Consider the following 20656-nt stretch of genomic DNA (forward strand, 5'->3'; position numbering starts at 1 on the left):
ATTCAGTTTAATTATTTAAGAGTATTTTTAGGGATTATTTTGAACACATAAAGTATAAAAACAATTTTTTTTAAAAAGATATTGAATAATGTACAAATAATTAATACAGCAAATATAAATATAAATAAAGCACAGGGCTAAAAGGAAAATCTTGTATTGTAAACAGCAGTTGTATGCTAACCAATGCTAATTTGCTAGCCCCTCAAAGCATCATGGGACAAAACCACTTCCGTAGAAGGTGATTACGTATGAGTTTATTTTGAAAATAATAGCCGGAAGTTCGTCATGTATCTCCATCTGGCTTGACTTGTAAACACATCCGCTCTAGTTCCTGTGTCTGCACAGCTACTGCAGGAAGAGACCTCGGTTCATTTCAACTTACAGAAGAGCTGAATACATGCCCTTAACTACATTATTGTCTTAACTTAATATGAGCTAATTTAGCAGTGAATGTAGTGATACAATTAAAATGTGAGTATAGTATAGTATAGTATAGTGGTTGTTAAGAGCAGCTCCTACAGTAACCTTAGGTCTCCTTAGCCTAGCCGAGCTGAGCTGCAGAGCTGGACCAGTTTTAAACATTTAGTTTAGCTAAGTTGAGTTTTTATAAATAAAGGTTTTGCTTCTGCATCCTGACATGGAGTCATTTGAAGCTGTTGTTGGATGCTCTGCAGCCATTGCTGTGGGTGTGCTTGTGTTTGCAGCCTACAAACTTGGCTTACTCTACCAGTTGTTTCACAAGGTAAGCTTTTCACAATTTATAAACTCCATGCTTTTCTATTCCTTTTCCCCTACATGCATTTTTAGCTTAAAGCGTCATTGTGCATAGATCAGTCATAGCATACTACACCTGCATTATAAAATCACCTGTATTCTGTATAGGCTGCTGTCACAGGTGAAAGGTAAGATGACCTCTATTCATGTAAACTTTGACCGACCTTGTGGTTTTTCTAGCACAAAGGCTATCTCAACAACCCAGATTGTCAGTGGGATTGCACAAAGACCAGAGATACTTAACCTCTGCAAGAACAGGGAACAATGTGTGGTGGTTGTGAAATATGAGAGACCAGTGGAGTGATGAGGTGGATGACATGTGACCCTTAGAGGGGTTATCAGCTCACACTGACTGCTTCTTTTATATATATATATATATATATAATCTCTAACAGAGCTTTTTTTCTGGGTTACATAATTGATTATTCTGTTAAATCAAGTCAAGTTAATTTAATTTTTATAGCCCAATATCCCAAATGTGATATTGGGCTATAAATATATTAGCCAAATATTTATATCTCATATGCACATTTGTAAGGCTTATTACATTCAAACACTCAACATGTACAGACTGTATATAGAGTGCTCTATTCATCAGTTAGATACGTCATATAGGTTTCAATAATTTGCATGTTTAAGTGCCACATCTTTGAGAGTGACTGATTAGGGTTAAAATGACATTAATAAATCATCTGTTTGGGATGGATAGAATAACATAAAGTAGCATTAAAGCTGCACTAATCAATCTTTTTTATGTGTAATGTCACAAATTTGCCCCTCATGGGGTTTTACAGTCTGTTAAATTGGTGAAGTAACAGTATCTGAATATTCTCTTCTCTGACTTAACTTTTTATTCTGTCCTCTGACTCACTCCAGACGGAGACGAAGAGCCCGCGACACGGTGGCGAGAGCGTGGCAGAGGTGCTCCGCGTCCACGGGGTCAAGTTCGTTTTCACACTTGTCGGTGGACACATCTCACCTATCCTGGTGGCTTGCGAGAAGTTGGGAATTCGCATTGTGGACACCAGACACGAGGCCACCGCTGTCTTTGCTGCTGACGCTGTGGCGAGACTCTCAGGTGCAGATTTATGTTACAAGATTAGACCGATGTATCAGTCTTATTTGAGCTCTCTGTTACCAGCAGTTATGCAAAATAATGGAATTGGGTGTGCCGTTTGCCTCGGTGAGGTGTGTCTTGATAAAGGGTGTTCTCGCTGCAGTAGTTTTGACTTGTCAAACACAGGTGTGTAACTAACAGCATTGATAATGCATTACATTTCAGTGTTCCAGCATTTTTGCCAATCTAGTATAGTAATAAGTTTAGATTGAACTGTCTCAGTGTCTAGTTTGTTCCTTATGCCAGTCGTGAGTGTGTTTTTTTTGGGGCTGGTTGATAGCCATCTTGATTGTCAACCCACCAGGCACTGTTGGTGTAGCAGCGGTGACTGCTGGCCCGGGCCTCACAAACACAGTGACAGCAGTGAAGAACGCTCAGATGGCTGAATCTCCATTGCTGCTCATGGGAGGAGCTGCTGGTACACTACTTCAGGTATGACGGTCTTATTAAACGTGTTACACCTCATCTTCTCAACCTCAGTGTCTAACCTCTCCATCAACTGTGTTTGTGTGACAGGGCAGAGGAGCGCTGCAGGATATCGACCAGATGTCTCTCTTCAAGCCGCTGTGTAAGTTCTGTGCCTCCATCAGGACCATCAGGGAGATCGTGCCTACTGTCAGGAAAGCCCTGGCCATCGCCCAGTCGGGAACTCCTGGTCCTGTTTTCATAGAGTTCCCCATCGACACGCTCTATCCATACCATCTTGTGTCCAAAGAGTTTGGAGTTAAGAACCCTCCCAAAGGCCTGATGGGAAAAATTGTCTCATGGTATGTTATCAGCATGTCTTGTATACACTGCACAGTACTATTAGTGTATGTAAAATACACAAACAAAGACTGTTGACTCCAGATAAATATAAAATGACACTTGTATGAAAATAAATTGTGAAGAGAGCTGTATGCATGACTAAAATTAGCACTTTTATATGTGCATTGATATGAGCATTGTTACATTGTTAGACATACATTTCTGGTTTCCTGGGAGCCTAAATGTCTGGAATACATACCTTGTAAACTTTGGTGCAAGTGTGACCTGGATCTTTTATACAACCTTGAAGTTTTGTGTTTTCCTCTCTCCCCATGATTTATGTCACTCTCAACCGTCATAAAGGCAAAAATGCAATAATACATATAAAATGATTTCCCGTGATGGTCTAATTTCTTGTAAGGTACCTCAATAACCACCTCATGAACCTCTTTGCTGGAGCCTGGGAGACGAGAGATGTGTCTCCACTTCCTGTTGACATCCCACAAGCCACAGACGATCAGGTAAGACTGCTCTTAGTAGTAAAGGCTTGATGTTACTTATACGCTCTTGCTGATACAGAGTCAGTCTCTGTCACTCTGGACAGGATTGACATGACTCAGCCAGTTTTTTTTTTTCTTTCAATACAAATCAGGTACAAAAGTGTATAGAGCTGGTGAGTCGAGCCAAGAAACCGGTTATTCTGCTGGGTAGCCAAGCAACACTACCCCCAACGCCGGTTGATGACATCAGGTAAAGGACAATGTGATACGTCCCCCCCCTCTTTCTCTACATTTCTCTCCTGTGTCTTACTGTTTTTCTGGCATTGTTTACTATTTGGTTGCTCACTGTTGATACTAGAAAGTGCTCTTTGGCTTTCATTAGTTTTTCTGTAAGAATTTGAAAAGCATTGAAGTGTTCTTAATTTTACTTAGCTCTGCTCATCTGGGTAAAAATGTTTTCCTGCTCTATAGGAAGGCATTGGAGGACCTGGGCATCCCCTGCTTCCTTGGGGGCATGTCCCGTGGCATGCTGGGTAGAGACAGCCCCATCCACATCAGACAGAACAGGCGAGATGCTCTGAAGGAGGCCGACTTGGTGCTCTTAATAGGTCAGGCATACATTACAGTCTTACAGTTTAAATCTTGTATGTTAACATAGCAATAACATAACTTTGTGACAATGGATTACTTAATAATCAAACACAGAAGATAACTAGTTCACATAAGATAACAGCTGTTCCTTGTTACTTAAACCAACTCTGGAAGTTGCTTAATGTTTGTTGAAACACTGTTGGAGGTTGGACTGTATTAGTAGTCAGTATAGCCTCAGGCTATACATAATTCCAATAGAAATGTTGAACATTGTGTTGCGTTTGCAGGCACTGTGTGTGACTTCCGGCTGAGCTACGGCAGAGTTCTGAACAGACGCAGTAAGATCATCGCTGTCAACAGAGACAAAACGCAGCTGCTGAAAAACTCAGATATGTTCTGGAAACCAACTATAGCAATTCAGGGTATGTTCACAAGCTGCCGTCATGATCATAATCAAAGTAACAACATGTCATTTTAGATCTCTGGTCATTAGTGAAGAATGTGCCATATTAAAAAAAACAAAAAAAAAAACTCCAATTTCTACACTGAACACGTTATATCATTTGTGATTACAATGATAAAATATAAATTGCTTCATTTTAGGTGATGCTGGTTCATTCATAGCGCGGCTTTCCAAAGGCCTGAAGGGCCATCGCTGTCCGGAGGAATGGCCTCAGAGCCTCAAAGCAGGAGATATGACCAAAGAAAATGCAAACAGGTAAGCAGAGGTGATGATCCCGGTCAGCATGTGTTGTAAAACCATCTGTTAAACCTTGTTGTTAATGCAACTATAACTCCGTAACTAAAAAAATCATGTCTTCATCACATTAACTAGAGTATTTTTTTTTTATTCCAGGGCTAAAGCTGATGAGAAGACCGACCGCCACTTGAATCCCTTGAAAGTCCTCCACCGTGTGGATGAGTTGATGGCAGAGGACAGCATCATTGTTGCCGATGGGGGTGATTTTGTTGGAAGTGCCGCTTACATAATGAGACCAAGAGGACCTATGCGATGGCTAGATCCAGGTGAGATCTCATAAACCAAACAACAATTTGTTTATGAAGGACTGTTGTGATTAAAACAATGGATGTTTGGTCCTGTAAATGTGAGACGAGAGGGCTTTTCTAATTATCAACAATATGAAAATGAAACAACAAGAATCAAGTCAACTGATTTGTTGAATTCAGTTGTTTGTTGTGTTGGAGAAATCATTCGAGTGCAGTTCAGAAGTTGGCTGTAGTGGTGTGAGTTTAATGAAGCATGCCGGCACACTGGTGAACTTACAGACACAGAGCGTGTCTGAGCTGGTGAGTTGACCCTGAGCAAATGAAATGGAAGCACTATTATACAGTAAACCAAAGCAGCGATTAGACAGGAGGTAAATAGTAGGGTAAGAGAAGACAGTGGTCTGACAAAATGCAATTACAAATAGAAACAAAAGGTAGGAAGTGGGCATTTTCATTCAGACATGCAGGAAGGACACACAGTTGGCATAGTATAAGTGGCCAAGACAGTAGTGGGCAACTTGATTAGCTAGTCTGCATTGCCCAAATGTGTATTTCTTCATCAGCTGATTTGCCGCTTTTTTTTTGTCGGCACACAAAGTGAAGTGCACAGTACAAAATATTGTTGTTGTCAAGTAAAGTTAATTTATGAAAGCCAAAATCAGAGCTAGCCAATAATCAGAAGTCATGTTTTCTCCGTATTACAGAAATGTATCCTGAGTTTAATCATGCTTCCTTTGCAGTCATAGTGATTAAACTTTACTGCTCCTTGTCCCTACAGGAGCCTTTGGGACCCTGGGAGTTGGAGGAGGATTTGCCTTGGGAGCAAAACTGTGCCGGCCTGAATCTGAGGTACAGTATAATATTTATTCAGACATTTCTCTGATCATCTATTGATCAATGTTCACACTGTATGAATGAAATGCTACCTTGTGTGCTTTTCAGGTGTGGATAGTGTATGGTGATGGCTCCTTAGGATACAGTGTTGCAGAGTTTGACACATTCACGAGACACAAGGTAATATATTCACATTATACACGTGTAAGCAACTATCCATAACAAATACGTAATACTAGAATGAATATTGCAAATATGACGGACGTGCCAGTATCAGTATCAACATACTAATAAGAATAGGTGAAACAGGAGAACGAGGTAGATGTCAATCAAGTGCAGTCGGCAGTTACATTTTTTCTCTTGTGCCAATCCACATTTTTCTCTTTTTTCCCCCAGACACCAGTTCTAGCTGTGGTGGGAAATGATGCATGTTGGAGTCAGATATCCAGAGAGCAGGTTCCCATACTTGGCAGCAACGTGGCGTGTGGCCTTGCATTTTCAGGTATATGTTCTGCGTAGGATGTTGTGTGACTGCTGTGATAGCACAATTAAGTTTATATTTATGTATGATAACTGGGCACCTACTAATTGGAAATTATGTTTTCTTCTCCTTTTTGCAGATTATCATATAGTGGCAGATGGTTACGGTGGTAAGGGCTACCTTATAGGACGTGAGGACGAGGACAGGCTGAGCGACATCATCAGACAGGCTCAGAGGGAGACCCGGGAGGGCAAGGCTACGCTTCTCAATGTTCTGATAGGGAAGACCAACTTTAGAGAGGGCTCTATCTCTGTATAGAGCAGCTGTGGTTTCCTTTACCTTTGGCTCTTCATAGACTTTACTATGAGGCTCTATGAAGGGTTTCAGAGAGGAGGAATATACAGCCCTGACCAGACCTATGCTAATCCTTTGTGCCCTTAAAGCCATACTTCACTTTGGTAAGAGGAAATTACTTTACAGTTTGTTGATCTCCCTATAAGAGTTCATGGACTGTCAGCTACAACATCACTTACTTTCCTCATCAGAGTAGTCAAAAATCATACCAGTAAAACATCTGCAAACACTAGAGTCATGACTGATATTTCAATATCAAAGGGTGACTGTTTATAAACTTGCAGTTTCTGTTAATTACTTTTACGTTCTACTTAAGTGAAATACTACAGCTCCAGATCTGCCAGCCTAGAAACTAAATCTTCTGTTGTGTCATGCAACTTTCAGGTTCATGTTGTGCTATTTAAGATAATTGCTGCATTTTAAGAAGGGAAAGAGGGAAAAGTAAGAAAATCTTCCTTTGTTAAGGGATTGCACCTCTTCAGGAGCTCGGGGTTATACTTTTGACCTTTAAACAGCCTATTATAACTTTCTTGCAAATAAACCAGTGAGTGAAAATCATTGGTGAGAGAGAGCATTGGTTTAAGTTATCAAATGCGACCAGTATGCCTTTTCTCCTGTTATCAAATGAACATGGAGCCTTTTTATGAGGAGACATGAAACTTAACAGCTGTAATATTCTTATCAGTTGATGATTTGGGATAAAAATGTTTTAAATGGAAAATATTTTTTTGAATGTTGATGATTGAAAAATGGTATGCCTTTTAATGTTTGATTGTGTCTTTGAATACATTGATGTGTGTAGATTGAAAATGTGTCTGCTGATTTAGTTATGTAGTTGAATGATATTTAATACTAACTTGCATTGATGTGGGCTATGATTTCAAATATGCCTATACACTATGTATTGCACTATAATTATAACTTATTTAATCACCAGGTGAACACGTGTGGATCATCTCACTCCAATATATATTGCTGTTTTATTGGGTACTTTGGAGGGAGCTATGTCAAACTTTTGATCATACAATGTTCATTCTCAAATAAATTGAAAAAAGAAAGTGAGTAATGAGTGGGCTTTTGAATACTTTTGTTACATAACTGAGTTATCTGTGTTTAGATTAAAGAAAATTAGACCTTCACACGCCTCAGATTCTGTGCAAAATAAGCATTACAGCTTTATTTGATATTGCTAAAATTCCTTACAACTTGAACTTCATTTGGCAAGAGCTGCAACATGGAGGTCTGTGTATATTTTATGAAGTTTGGACCGTCTATTAATGTTAATGGTTCCAATGTACATAGTAATGAGGTAAGACTTCTGCTTTATGGTATCTCTAATTAGGCATGTGCCCTGTATTTTTGGAAACACTACAAAGCATATAGAGTGTACTCAGGCCACACGCACCTGTACTGTACCCAATGAGCAAGGGGCCCACATTCTCAGGGTAAATATTTTATGCACTAATTAACTGTTAATACTCAATTACAGTAGTCTCATTTGTGGGGTCCATAGAAATCTCTAAATCTGGATTTGTTATGGTCTAACTCTGCTAGGTGTACCACTAGCAGAGTGGTTCAAAGTGGTACCATATGTTGCATACTCCTGTTATCAACTTGACACAAGAGCCTAAGCATATTTGTATGTAATTATTTTTGTAATATTTGGCGAAACGTGCAACCTAGTATACATCCGACAAAACACAGAAGGATTTAAATAGCAAATTTGTGTTTTTGTTGAGGGGCTGTAACTTTTGGCCTCAATACTTTAAAAAATGCAGTTTTCATTTTAAACAGTAGATGGCAGGCTAGTAGTAGTTTTCCTGAAGTAACCTATATACTGACTTCCTGTTTAGCATACGTTATGGGAAAGGAAGAAAAACATATGTATTAGGGGAAAAAAAGGTCATCTGGGAAAATGTCTGCTGCTGGGTGTGTCAATGCCATCTTAACTACAACAGTGTTTCTATATCTAAATTTTGTGTTATTCTCAACCATGAAAGCTCTTGTTTTTCTAAATACAGAAGTAAAAATGAGCGTATATTAGACCTTGCAGAATGTTATGATTATTTATTTTTCTGTTGCACATATTAATTTTCTAATCATGACGCCTTGAACACAAAGACAGATTGGTTGATTTCTGAATACTTTTGATTACACAAATTTCTGAATGATGCTACTAAAGAAAAAAAGTGACATGCCACTCTCTGCAAAAGGCTGCAATAATATGCTCAATTTAATAGAGTAAATAAGAGTTTGTGATGTAAACAACAGTTTGTAGGTTGTTTTTTTATTTATTTATTTTTTATTTCAAAATGGCAGTATACTGTATATAGTAACAGCAGAAAACATTAAAAACATTTACATACAGAAGAAGCATAGTGAAAACATAAACAAAGAGCTGTGCCAAACATAAAATGACAACAGAAATGAAACAAAACCAACATAAAATAAAATAATAAATGAATAAAAAAAGGACCACGCGGGAATATGACAATAATTTCACTTAAAAACTTTAAAGATATTGCATACATTCATTGTTTCCATTGCTTTTTTGTTTCGTGTGGAAGAAATTGTTGACGGATATAGATCCATTTCTTTCATAAATACAAAGAAATTAGGCTTTTTTTGGGGATAAATTTACACTTTTGAATGTGGAACTTTGCGAGAATTTAAATTAAATTAAGAAGAAAAAATGCATTACTGTCTTTGTCACTGTAATCATAGCAACCAAATATAATATTTCTATAGTACAGTGCAAAATCTGAGAAAATGTTAACAAGGATAAAATTATTGACATCTTTCCACAATTCACATGTAAATTTACAGGACCAGAATAAATGAGAGCAAGTTTCAGGATGGGATCTATGTAGTTTGTAGTTTTTTTTTCATTATTATTATTTAAAAATGACAGTATACATAGTAACAGCCGAAAACATTAAAAACATTTACATACAAAAGAAGCATAGTGATAACATAAACAAAGAGCTGTGTCAAACATTAAAGGACAACAGAAATGAAACAAAACCAACATAAAATAAAAAATATTTAAATACATAAACATAAATAGTTTGTAGGTTGTTTTGCTGTCTAGCCTCTTGCCTTCTTTGACGTCACAGAGTCTGCTTTTGCTGCTTTCAGGTGCTCCTTGTAAATATCATTAGCATCTTCATCATAGCTTTTTAAATTGTAAATAAGTGCTTTGTTGTATTGTAGTAAAAAATAAATGCATTTCTTTCATAGATGTACACTGTTCTTGTTTCTAACTGATATCTATTTTTATTCAGTTTTACTAATGCCTACTTTGATGTGTCTGCTTTTTTTGCCACGCACCAAGACAAATTCCCCGTGCGTGACGGTGAAGCTAATGACAGTTATTCGTACAGCACATGAAGGCATCATAAAACCACAGGCGGTGACTTCAACAGCTCTGCAGAACTTAAACGGACGATCAGTGTAGCAGCCAGCCGGAGAGTAGAGAGACTTTCTGCTGTATTAACGGGGTTTAATACCGTTATACCCAGCGAAATACATCGGTTAACAACGGATATATTCCTGCTTTTATCATCAGAATGAAAAGTAAAGCAGAGGAAGTCTGGGTCTCTTGACAACCACGGGTTGCTAACGTAACTTAGCTTAAAACATCAAAACAAACTAGCTTTCTTTGTCCATCTAAAGCTTAAAGGTACGAACTCAAGTCCAAGCTATTTAACGTGGCTCACTTTAATAGAGAACATTGCTGACTTCAGATCAAAAGGATTTCTACTTGAAGGGAAATAAAACACTGGACAGTTACTTAACATTACCTATATCAAGGTGAGTCATCGTTACCTTGTCTGCACGTGTTATCTATTGTGTGTGAACCGTATAGTTGTCTCTTAATGTTAGTATTAAACACGTGGTCTGGCATGAGTTTGAAGTTGTTGGACTGGTTGGGGTGCATTGACTTAAGAAAACAACAATAGGGAAACAGCAGGAAAAAACATGCTAACGTCACCTTGTCTGTGTCACTGTTCAGTTTCCAGGAACAATAGCCTTTTAAATGGCTAACAGCATGTGTCATCATTCAGGTATGGTGTGTGTAAACCAGGGGGGGGGGATTTATGAATTATTTCCTGTACGAGAAATGATGACTGTGTTAACGAGGAAGCACTGTTTTCATTTGTCATGACACTTTGACCTGGCAGGTATGTGTAAATTAGTCATGCAACTTTAGGGTTTATGTTGTGCTATTTAAGATAATTGCTGCATTTTAAGAAGGGAAAGAGTTCTATAAGAGTTCATGGACTGTCAGCTACAACACTTACTTTCCTCATCAGAGTAGTCAAAAATCATACCAGTAAAACATCTGCAAACACCAGAGTCATGACTGATATTTCAGTATCAAAGGGTGACTGTTTATAAACTTGCAGTTTCTGTTATTTACTATTACTACAGCTCCAGATCTGCCAGCCTAGAAACTAAATCTTTTGTTGTGTCATGCAACTTTCAGGTTCATGTTGTGCTATTTAAGATAATTGCTGCATTTTAAGAAGGGAAAGAGGGAAAAGTAAGAAAATCTTCCTTTGTTAAGGGATTGTACCACTTGAGGAGCTCGGGGTTAGACTTTTGACCTTTAAACCAAATAAACCAGTGACTGAAAATCATTGGTGAGAGAGAGCATTGGTTTAAGTTATCAAGTGCGACCAGTATGCCTTTGCCTTTTTATGAGGAGACATGAAACTTAACAGCTGTAATATTCTTATCAGTTGATTTGGGATAAATATGTTTTAAATGGAAAATATTTTTTTGAATGTTGATGATTGAAAAATGGTATGCCTTTTTAATGTTCGATTGTGTCTTTGAATACATTGATGTGTGTAGATTGATATTGTAGATTGATTGTTAACAAGTGGAAGCACTGTTTTCATTTGCCATGACACTTTGATCTGGCAGGAATATGTTAATTATAATTCCCTATATGATAAGGTTGTTAAGAGGGAAGCTTCACAAATGTCAGTCAAACAAGTTACATATGCATGTGTGGCACTTTAGTGTCCAGACTTGCTGTATATGTAGTTGTCAGTAGTTAGCATATGGTTGATTCTGTTTCTGTTACAGGACCTGAATGGCCTCCGTTGTTGCAGTGAAAACTGAGAAGCGACCTGCAGCTGATTCTCAGGATGCAGACTCGAATGCAAAAAAGCCCAGGTAAGCTCAGATGCTGCTTTGGAACCAGTTTCACACTCTGTCCATGACTCTTTGTTTCCTTGAGTTCCTATTTTTTTTTTTTTGGCAGACCTAAATAAAGGTAGGTTTTGAGTTTCACACTGCATGTTATTCTGCTTTGCCAATGGTCAGTTTAATGCTGTGTAGAAGAATTTGAGAAGCACCTATCTTTGGAAGCATCGTCACTCAATCTCTGCATGCCCCAAAGGAAACTGCTGCCCAGCCTGAAGACCAAGCGAGCCCCCGAGCTTGTCCTGGTGATTGGCACGGGGGTAAGCTCTGCAGTGGCCCCTCAAGTCCCCGCACTCCGCTCCTGGAAAGGCCTCATCCAGGCCTTGCTTGATGCAGCCAATGACTTTGACCTGTTGGAGGAGGAGGAGAGTCGACGTTTCCAGAAGCACATGCAGGAAGATAAGAATTTGGTTCATGTGGCCCATGACCTCATTCAGAAACTTTCCCCGGTAAGCCTGAGCCTTTTTCCTTGCTTTTCTTCTCTACACCGCCCTGTCGCACATGTACAAACACATGGCAGACAGACTGCCAGCTCACTGTCCTTTCCTCATCTAGGGACATTTTGTTTTAACTTCCATGGATTGAGATAAGACATCTTAGCCTTATCTCATTAAAAGACCTATAGCTAATGACACAAGGCTTGTTTACGAGACTTTTCCTTAGAAACATATTTTGGTCGATATAAAGTTTTTAATCAGTTGATGTAGAATCAATCACACATGCAAAGAGCAGGCTTGTTTTCTTTTTTTCATTCATTGTTGTTGAAAACAACACCCTGATGAAGGCACACGAGCTGAACAACATTAGTGGGTTGTTTTTTTTAACCCTCCCTTGCCCTCCTTAAGGTTTACAGTATATTGACAGCAGATATACACTACAAACCTGCATTGAACTGGTTTTCTATGCACCAAAAAGTCTGTCCCTTTTTATAAAAATATTTTTTAACATTAACTTTTTAACATTAACTTTAAACTGAAAATTCTTACGGGTTAAAATGTTGCTTCTGAGTGAGGCAGTAATGCACAAAGCTACAATTATAGGGTAGTTTGGGTAGACAGGCCACGAATGCTTCAGTTTTATCAGCAAACAGAAGCATACATTGGGAAGAACTTCCCCACACTGTGTTTAGTGAAGCAATGCCAACTTTTAAATGTTTCTGTTATTCAGTCTTGTGTCCACTTTGTTCCTGTCCTGTTCTTGGTGTATGCATCAAAATTCAGACAAATTTTGGGTTTCCCAAAGAGAAATAAAATACAACAAGCTGGACATCATATATGAGACTTCTGGTTTAATACAAGAAACTGAACCGCCCGCCTTGTAGTGTGGACTACCCATAAATGTACTTTTGCGAATAAGACTGCATGATTGATAATATTAAATAGCAATATCAATTCAAAGCACCTACGCAATCTCATTTTCATATCTTACTCTAAGGTTGCATCAACAGTAGACGCAACTGTGTTACACCATGTGACAGCAGTTAGGACAAAAACAAAAATAATCTAACTTGTGTGAGAGAGAGAGACTACCACAGTTGAAAAGAAAGCTTTTGGGCAAACAAAATCAAAAGGAAGGTAGTGTTCTGTAGTGTGGGGCTTTTGGGATTTACAGACGACAACAGCAGAAAACTATATTTTGTCATAGTTGCAGCACCAAGTGGTAACATCACACGCTTAATACCACCTAAGAATTTGATGAACCAATCAAGCCCACCAAAACTTTAAAATTCCTGCCACCCGGCCATACAAACACAACAAGATCCTTACACAGGGCGTCACCACACATCCCTGATAAGTCAGAGCAAATCATACATTTTGAGTGAGAAACAAATGATTCTTTTTTTTTTTACAGAACCTTACAGCTCGAAACCCATTGGATTGTTACAAATTAATTTCGAAAAATGAAATGAATAAAAACCTATTTGGATTTCCATATTACTTATTTCTCTTCCTATATTGGACTGGTCTGGTCTGGAGCAGGGCTGGCAGATGGGAGACTTGATACAGTTTGCCTCCTGTGTTAGTCATGTCTCATCGCACCCTTGACATTGATAAAACGCTTTGTTTCTGCCCTCAGCCTGTTGTCACAAAGGGAACAAGCAGCGCTTTTATGGCTTTATCCATCGTGCTTATTTCAATCCACAGTCGTGCAGACACCACCCCACTGCTGTTGGCTACAGACACAGCAAGCTCCAGCATGCTGAGGGGAAAAAACAAGCACAGAATAATGTGAACCGCTCAGCCCCCTAGCCCAGATTTTCCATTCACACAGAGTTAAAGTAACACCCAAACAGCAAGCATACAATAAATTACAGCAGAGGACATGAGTTTTTAGTGATTCTATTGACAAAGCTCATCTGCAAATATTTCCCACTGTTGCACTTAAGAACACATGTTACCACTAGACCTGAGTTGATGTCCTCTGACCTAAGAAAATGTATTTCTTCAAGTATGTGAATCATAGTGTTTTCCCCAATGCATACGGTATTAGACTATGTCCTAATATCAAAATACCTCAAGAAAACAGAAGCATATGAGGGTGTGAGAGGCCTTCAGTCCAGTTAATTCCAGTAACTGCTGTGAGAGTTTAACCCACTTTTTATGGAATTGTGTGTCAGATGGATTATGGTGGTTTGCAGGCACACAGTTTCAGGTAATGAGGGTAATCTGAAGTTAAAACTGAAAGAGAATGTTTTTTTTGCTGTAAATCCTCTCACACATCTGACCTTTGTAAAAACAAGGCTAATAACAACTTTGCTGACTAGTTTTAGTTAAATAAATATAAACAATGTTTGCCGCAGGGTTAGGGGAGGACACATTTAGTCATCTGTTGATCGTCATTTTGATGATAATCTGAGATTTGTAAATGATAAAGCACTCTACGTGCCTTGCTGCAAAAGGAAACTGTTGTGGTTTGTTTTTCTCAAGTAGACTGTCATTGTGAAATTAACCGTAACCTATCTGTGGAAAAAGATCAAGCATTAGTCTTCATACCACTGTGTTACAGGGACTTTCCAGTAGCAACAGACCTGTGAAAGCTCAGCATCTGTTACTGCTCTTACACCTAGGCTATATTTATATTTAGTGCTAACTGTATGCATGTCCACAATAGGGCAGTCCAGAGTTGCTTTTAAACTTTGATTAAAATTTATTAGTTTGGGACGAATATTTGGAAACCAGAGTTGTTTACTTGCACTTGATTTGGTTATTACATAATTCATGAGACGGTCCAAGGACACAGTGATCAGGATGGGTGCCGTAGACACTAGATGTGGATAATGAGCTCCTTCCTGTGGAAAGGACTCCCGCTGTTTAGCCCATTAGAGCTGTAATCTCTGGAAGTCAGCGGAGCATTTCCCTGTGCTAGGATCACCTTGGTCACTGCATCTCGGCACTACCTTTTGCTATTCTTAGCTGCCTGGCTCTTTTTTTTTTTTTTTTACAATAGGCTCTGCCAGGTAAGGGTGAGATTTAGACTGTGTAGTCACAGCCCATAATCTCTTAGCAGACTCAGGTATTGTGTGAGAGATCAGACAGGGTGATGTAGTGTTTGATTCAGAACAAAGTTGCCCTGGAGTAGATATTCTGAACACTGGCACACCCTTGACACACCTCCACGGTCTCACTTGAGACTGCCCCAAGGGGAATTCATGGTGAAAGCATGTTAAAACAAAATAAATAAGGCCTAGACTAGACTCCATGGCTATAAATGAGTCAGTTAGTATTCAAGTTTGAGGCCTTTACAATTAATACATCTAGAAATATGAGTGCTGATTGGAATATACAACTATGCATACTCTACTATTATGATATTACCAAAAACAAAAAAATCACCCACTTTTCTGTCTGTTTCTATGGAGCAATTACACAACATTATGACTTTAATTTGTAATTTTCTCCAGTGTTTGGGGTAGCATTTATTTTGTGGTTCCAATCGGATTCTAATAAGCTCAAATGAAAAAAAACAGTATCATTCAGCTGTTGCTCAAACTGGACTCATTTGCACACATGTATTTTCGGACACACATGGTCAGGTCACATGGTATGGTATCCCATTAAAAGGCTGCTTGTTGTGGGTTTGTAAAAGTGTCCTTGATACAATGGTTGCGGTGATTTGACAGTGGCCTACTGGTGTTTCAATATTTTACCACAGAATACTTCCCCTAAAGTTAATTCTGCTCATGTTCAAACAAGTTTAATATGCCATTTCCAGTAAATGTAGGGATGTCAAAGACTGACATAGTTGAGGGTTAATTACCCCACTCACACAAAAAATATACTCAGAGTACTGTAAAGTTTTGATAAAATGAGGAACATACAAAAATATACCTCGCACTGTATTCTCTCTTGTTTCCAGCAGAGGTTATCTTATGAATCAGTCTTCAGTCAGCAGACAGTATTTTTAGGTTGGAAACACTGTAAATTCTCATCTATATTTAAAACTTGACAGAGGGCAGATTTTATTTTACTACAATTTGGCGATTCTTGTGTTAAGACTTCACAAATCAAAGCAGGTTTGGCTACAGTCAGCACATTCTGTTGTGAGAAGGCCGGGGTTGAGGTAGTAAAGCTGTCTTACATTGCAGCAACAGTGAAAGACTTCACAACCCTGTGAATCTTGCTGTGACACGTTTTAGCCTCATGATCTGTGCTCCAATGATCATTATTTATTTATATTTCATTGCACGAATTTTACTTCCTGTTGGCGCACTAGATCAGTGCTGCTGATTGTTCGCTGCACTTCCCTTTTCAGTTGTTGTCGTACTGGATTCAGTGCTGTTTAAACTTGCTTAGCTGACTATTGATCATCAAGTATAAATAGGTAGACAGTCCATATGGCCTTCTGTCCTGAGTGCATCGTACACTATATGAAGTCTTGTTGTCATTGTAAATTACATATCCAGATGTACCGTGAAACTCAATTATTTGTCAAGGCTTTTTTCTACATTAATATCACCAAATCTTATTCCTGTACATTCAGTGTACTTTATTAAAGTATTTATGATGTTGAAACTTAAAACCCTACAAAACAGTTGTGTGAAAAGCATGCCAACTGGATAATTTCTTACATGTACTCTTATAAAATAACTTGTGCATTATTCCTAACGTTTCCTGTCTTTTTTATTTATTTTTTTTACAGAGAACAGGCAATGTGCGATCCACGTTCTTCAAGGACTGTCTATACGAGGTGTTTGACGATTTGGAGTGTAAGATGGAGCACGCAGGGAAACATCTACTGCGCTCGGTGCTGCAGTTGATGGAGAGTGGTGCGCTGGTCCTCACTACTAACTTTGACAACCTGTTGGAGATCTATGCAGCTCACCAGGGCACCAAACTGGAGTCACTGGACCTGACAGACGAGAAGAAGGTAAACCGTCTTGGATGTGTTATGGCATAGATTGATCTTTCCTGCCACAATACATCCAGTCAGCTTTTTCAGTGTGCAAAGGTCACTAAAGCAAGTACTTAACGTTAGGGTTCAGATTGTGGGAGAGTTAAAAGTCTGACTAATTTTAAAATTCAAGTTATATTTCACAGATTATTTAATCTCAAATCCAAAACACTAGTCTGGAGGGGGGGAAATCACAGGTTGGCCTGAATAGCATGTTGTCCTCTGAGCATATAGGGAAACTCACTAACTCACTGCACAATCAGTTACATTTATGACATTGCCTGTAAGTGAAGTTCCTCGTTGGCCGGTTTGGGAGAGAAATAGACAATGCTTTGACCTGAAAGAGCCTTTTGTCTCTGACAGGTGGAGGAAGGTTTAAATTCTAACCATTACTCAGCTGCTGTCGAATTTTATAGATTGAACAATATTTGCTTTTGGATTAAGACCGGGCTGAAGGAGAAGCGTGTGTTTCCCCGGTTCACAGGGTTTTTTTTCACTTCTGAACAGTTTTTCTACAAAATGTCAATTGTTCAATCATGTAATTTATGTCCCAGTTCATTTAAAGTTAGGTTGATTATTTGTTAAATAGAACACAAATTAGCAAAAATTGGTCAGAGTTTTCTGAGAGACCTGTCGCTTTGCCTCTCAGTCCTGGTATTTATGCCTCGTCTCCATCAGGGCTAATATCCTCTAACTGCTGTTCAGTGATTTTACTCCCAGCCCAGCCAGAACAGGTTTGAGTGCAATGGACTGTTAAGTGTGTGCTTGTGTGTGTGCTTGTGTGTGTGCGCTTGTGTTTGTGTTTGTGTGTCTAGGTGTTGGAGTGGGCTCAGGAGAAACGGAGGTTAAGTGTTCTGCATATCCACGGTGTTTACACCAACCCCAGTGGTATCGTACTGCACCCTGCAGGCTACCAGAATGTACTGAGGAACACTGAAGTTATGGTGAGCCCAGAAATTGTTCACTATTGGTTATGTTTCTGAGAAACCAAACCAAATTGCTTCTGTCCCTGCACTTTGATGTTTATGAAATGATAATATGTGATAATATATTACCGCCGGTTTCAACAGCGTGAGATCCAGAAGCTGTACGAGACCAAATCATTTGTGTTTCTCGGCTGCGGGCGCACAGTAGACGACACTACCTTCCAGGCTCTGTTCCTGGAGGCGGTCAAACACAAGTCGGACCTGGAACACTTCATGCTCGTACGACGAGAGGACGTGGGTGAGTTCAAGAAGCTGCGTGACAACATGCTGGACAAGGGCATCAAGGTCATCTCCTATGGAGACGAGTATGCGGACCTGCCCGAGTACTTTGAGAGGCTGGCCAATGAGATCTGCAACCGTGATGTGTCTACCAACGGCTGGGGTAAGGAGGATTTAAGTCAATCACAGTTCATTTGTGCCCACTCCCAGTGTTATTAGATGTGAACCTCAGAGCCATCACACGCCTAGCACTCCCAATATCAAATGACCCTGATCACCCCCTAAACCAACACCTCACATTACTTCCATCTGGTCAGAGATACAGAACACTTAGATGGGGAAGAGCTCACTTCAGCAGGAGTTTTGTTACTTCTGCAATAGCTACCCTTAACAATCTGCCTCGCTGACGCTGTGAGCACTGTGAGCTGGGATTAATGAGTGCATAGATAGATGAAAGACGATGTTGAGTTGCATTATGGATAATGTAGGATCTACTGTTTTTGGAGCTTGACCTACACTTAGGACTAAAAGTCAAGATATCGGGGCCTCTGCTGCTTCGATTTTTAGCATTCTTTTTTTAATCAGCCTCCTGTGAGTCCCTCAACTTAATGGGAGTGTAATACTAAATTGTTGGAGTACCCCATTAAAGATTTGACACCGGGGTACTCGATGCTTGGTTGCTTCTGCTGTCAAAACGGGTGCTGCATTCTCCAGTCAAGAGATAGATTGCTGTTATTTAACAATACTTAAACTACTACTACTAGTATTATGGTACCAGGTTAGTGTATTTTTAACTTAAGCTAAAGAATCTTAATTGTTCTTGTGGAATTGACTGTTTGTCGGGTTCTCTAGGTTAGTTAAATGAGAAATTGTTTGTGAATATTATGTGACCTTTTAAGACCAAGTTAATTTGCCATATTGCAGATTTGATTTAGGGCATACATTGTAGTCAGTAGTCCTGGTTTCACACCATAATTGTTCTGCCAGCATCTCTCTTGGAAAAGAAAATGTGGTATTTACATTTCAGTCCAATAGATCTGCTTAACTTGCTTGTCCTTCTTTCTGAAAGGAGTTCAGAATGTGTTGCCTGCATTTTATAATTGTCTTTTTTGTTATCTTTATCTACAGGGTCTCCTTCACAAAATGGGGAAGAACAGCAAAATGGCTTCAACACACAGAAAAGCCTCCTTCAAGGTTAGGACTGAATGCTTCTTTGACTTAAGGCAGTGGCTATTTGCAAGAGACATTTCCAGAATAATACCATAAAGCACTGTCGAAGACTTTTGTTTTCTTACTGCATGCTGGTAGATAGAAAATTCAAGTCTGTTCTTGATTTTCAGTATCAAAAGACCTGCTGGTATTCCTTTTACACAAAGATACAACTGTCTTTGCAGTATTGCATGCACGGCAGTCAGTGGCAACATTTCAGTGGATGCTCTTTGTTTCTCGACTGTTCACTTAAGTCCCTTCCTTCTCTTTTTGCCCTAGACCATCATTCTTGACAGGCACACAGTCGGGATCACTAGCAGTCATTTTCCTCCACAGCCCCGTCATGAGATCAGTCTACTTTGAGTAGTACTCAAGTCTGATTTCAATCAGTGGATTTAGGAATACAGGAAAACTATGGGCCATGGGAGACCTAAAAGACATTGTCAGTGTTTCACAGGTCTGTGATTTTCCTTTTATTAATTCTGGTTTAAAAGGGAAAGGAGAAGTTTAAAGTAAGAGTCAACGCCAATACCCAGCCTCACAGTTCCACTGCACTGTATTTAAATGTTGCTCAACATTTGGGAGGCTACAGCAAAAGAAAGTTTTAAATATGCAGATGATGGAATATGTTTCTCTCACTTCAACTTGACAAAAATTATAGATCTGAGACAACTGACAGAAGTTTTTGTGCTGCATTGATTCATGGTTTGGATTATAAAATCAAACAAACTGCATCACCTTGACCTTCCTGCCCTGTAAGAGAAGTTGTAGGTGCAAGCTTTAACGCATATCACATGCTCTTAACTGAAAGCAATCTTGTTTTGATATATGAGGATTGTATCTCTCATGCTCTACCCTGAAACCAGTAAAACTTGATTTGCACACTACTGGATGGGGAATTTGGATGGGAATTTTCTCAGTGATGGATGGTTACTTGGTTTGCAAACACATTGTTATGATTCTGTCCTCCCAAAGTTCAGAAGATTATGTTTTCATAGCAGACAGGCTCCCAGCCAGTAGCAATCACTTTGCCACTCCTGTGCTGAAAATGTTCTTTGTAAGCCTTTTTTTGTATTTTTAATACTTGCATGTGTTTTCTGACATAGTATTTATAAGTACTATTTTCAAAATAAAGCTTTTGGTATCCTATTTGTGCTGTCATGTTTACCTGTCTCATGCTGATCATACTGGAGTAGTCCGTCATGGGGCTACAGGCCATGTGCCCCTG

General features: G+C 39.1%; 2 protein-coding genes across 3 annotated transcripts; both read left to right on the plus strand.

The window, feature by feature from the left end:
- Positions 1–295: 295 nt before the first annotated feature.
- ilvbl (ilvB (bacterial acetolactate synthase)-like) lies at positions 296–7468 on the plus strand. Its single transcript, XM_074641495.1, has 14 exons — positions 296–742; positions 1651–1852; positions 2196–2323; positions 2408–2658; positions 3060–3159; positions 3291–3388; positions 3610–3746; positions 4017–4151; positions 4333–4447; positions 4586–4755; positions 5516–5586; positions 5680–5751; positions 5968–6073; positions 6192–7468. Exons 1-14 carry the CDS (start codon positions 638–640, stop codon positions 6368–6370), a joined length of 1869 nt encoding a protein of 622 aa, XP_074497596.1. The 5' UTR covers positions 296–637; the 3' UTR covers positions 6371–7468.
- Positions 7469–9811: 2343 nt separating this feature from the next.
- fam118b (family with sequence similarity 118 member B) lies at positions 9812–20577 on the plus strand. Of its 2 annotated transcripts, XM_074641511.1 has the most exons (9): positions 10085–10219; positions 10422–10473; positions 11504–11593; positions 11820–12072; positions 16763–16990; positions 17830–17958; positions 18085–18382; positions 19348–19413; positions 19708–20577. In XM_074641511.1, exons 3-9 carry the CDS (start codon positions 11511–11513, stop codon positions 19719–19721), a joined length of 1071 nt encoding a protein of 356 aa, XP_074497612.1. In that variant the 5' UTR covers positions 10085–10219; positions 10422–10473; positions 11504–11510; the 3' UTR covers positions 19722–20577. The 2 variants fall into 2 exon arrangements, with proteins under 2 accessions (XP_074497611.1, XP_074497612.1); XM_074641510.1 differs by lacking the exon at positions 10422–10473 and having other exon boundaries at positions 9812–10219.
- The last annotated feature ends 79 nt before the right edge of the window (positions 20578–20656 follow it).

The sequence above is a fragment of the Sebastes fasciatus genome, chromosome 7, assembly GCF_043250625.1.
Source record: "Sebastes fasciatus isolate fSebFas1 chromosome 7, fSebFas1.pri, whole genome shotgun sequence".
Classification (NCBI taxonomy): Eukaryota; Metazoa; Chordata; class Actinopteri; order Perciformes; family Sebastidae; genus Sebastes; species Sebastes fasciatus.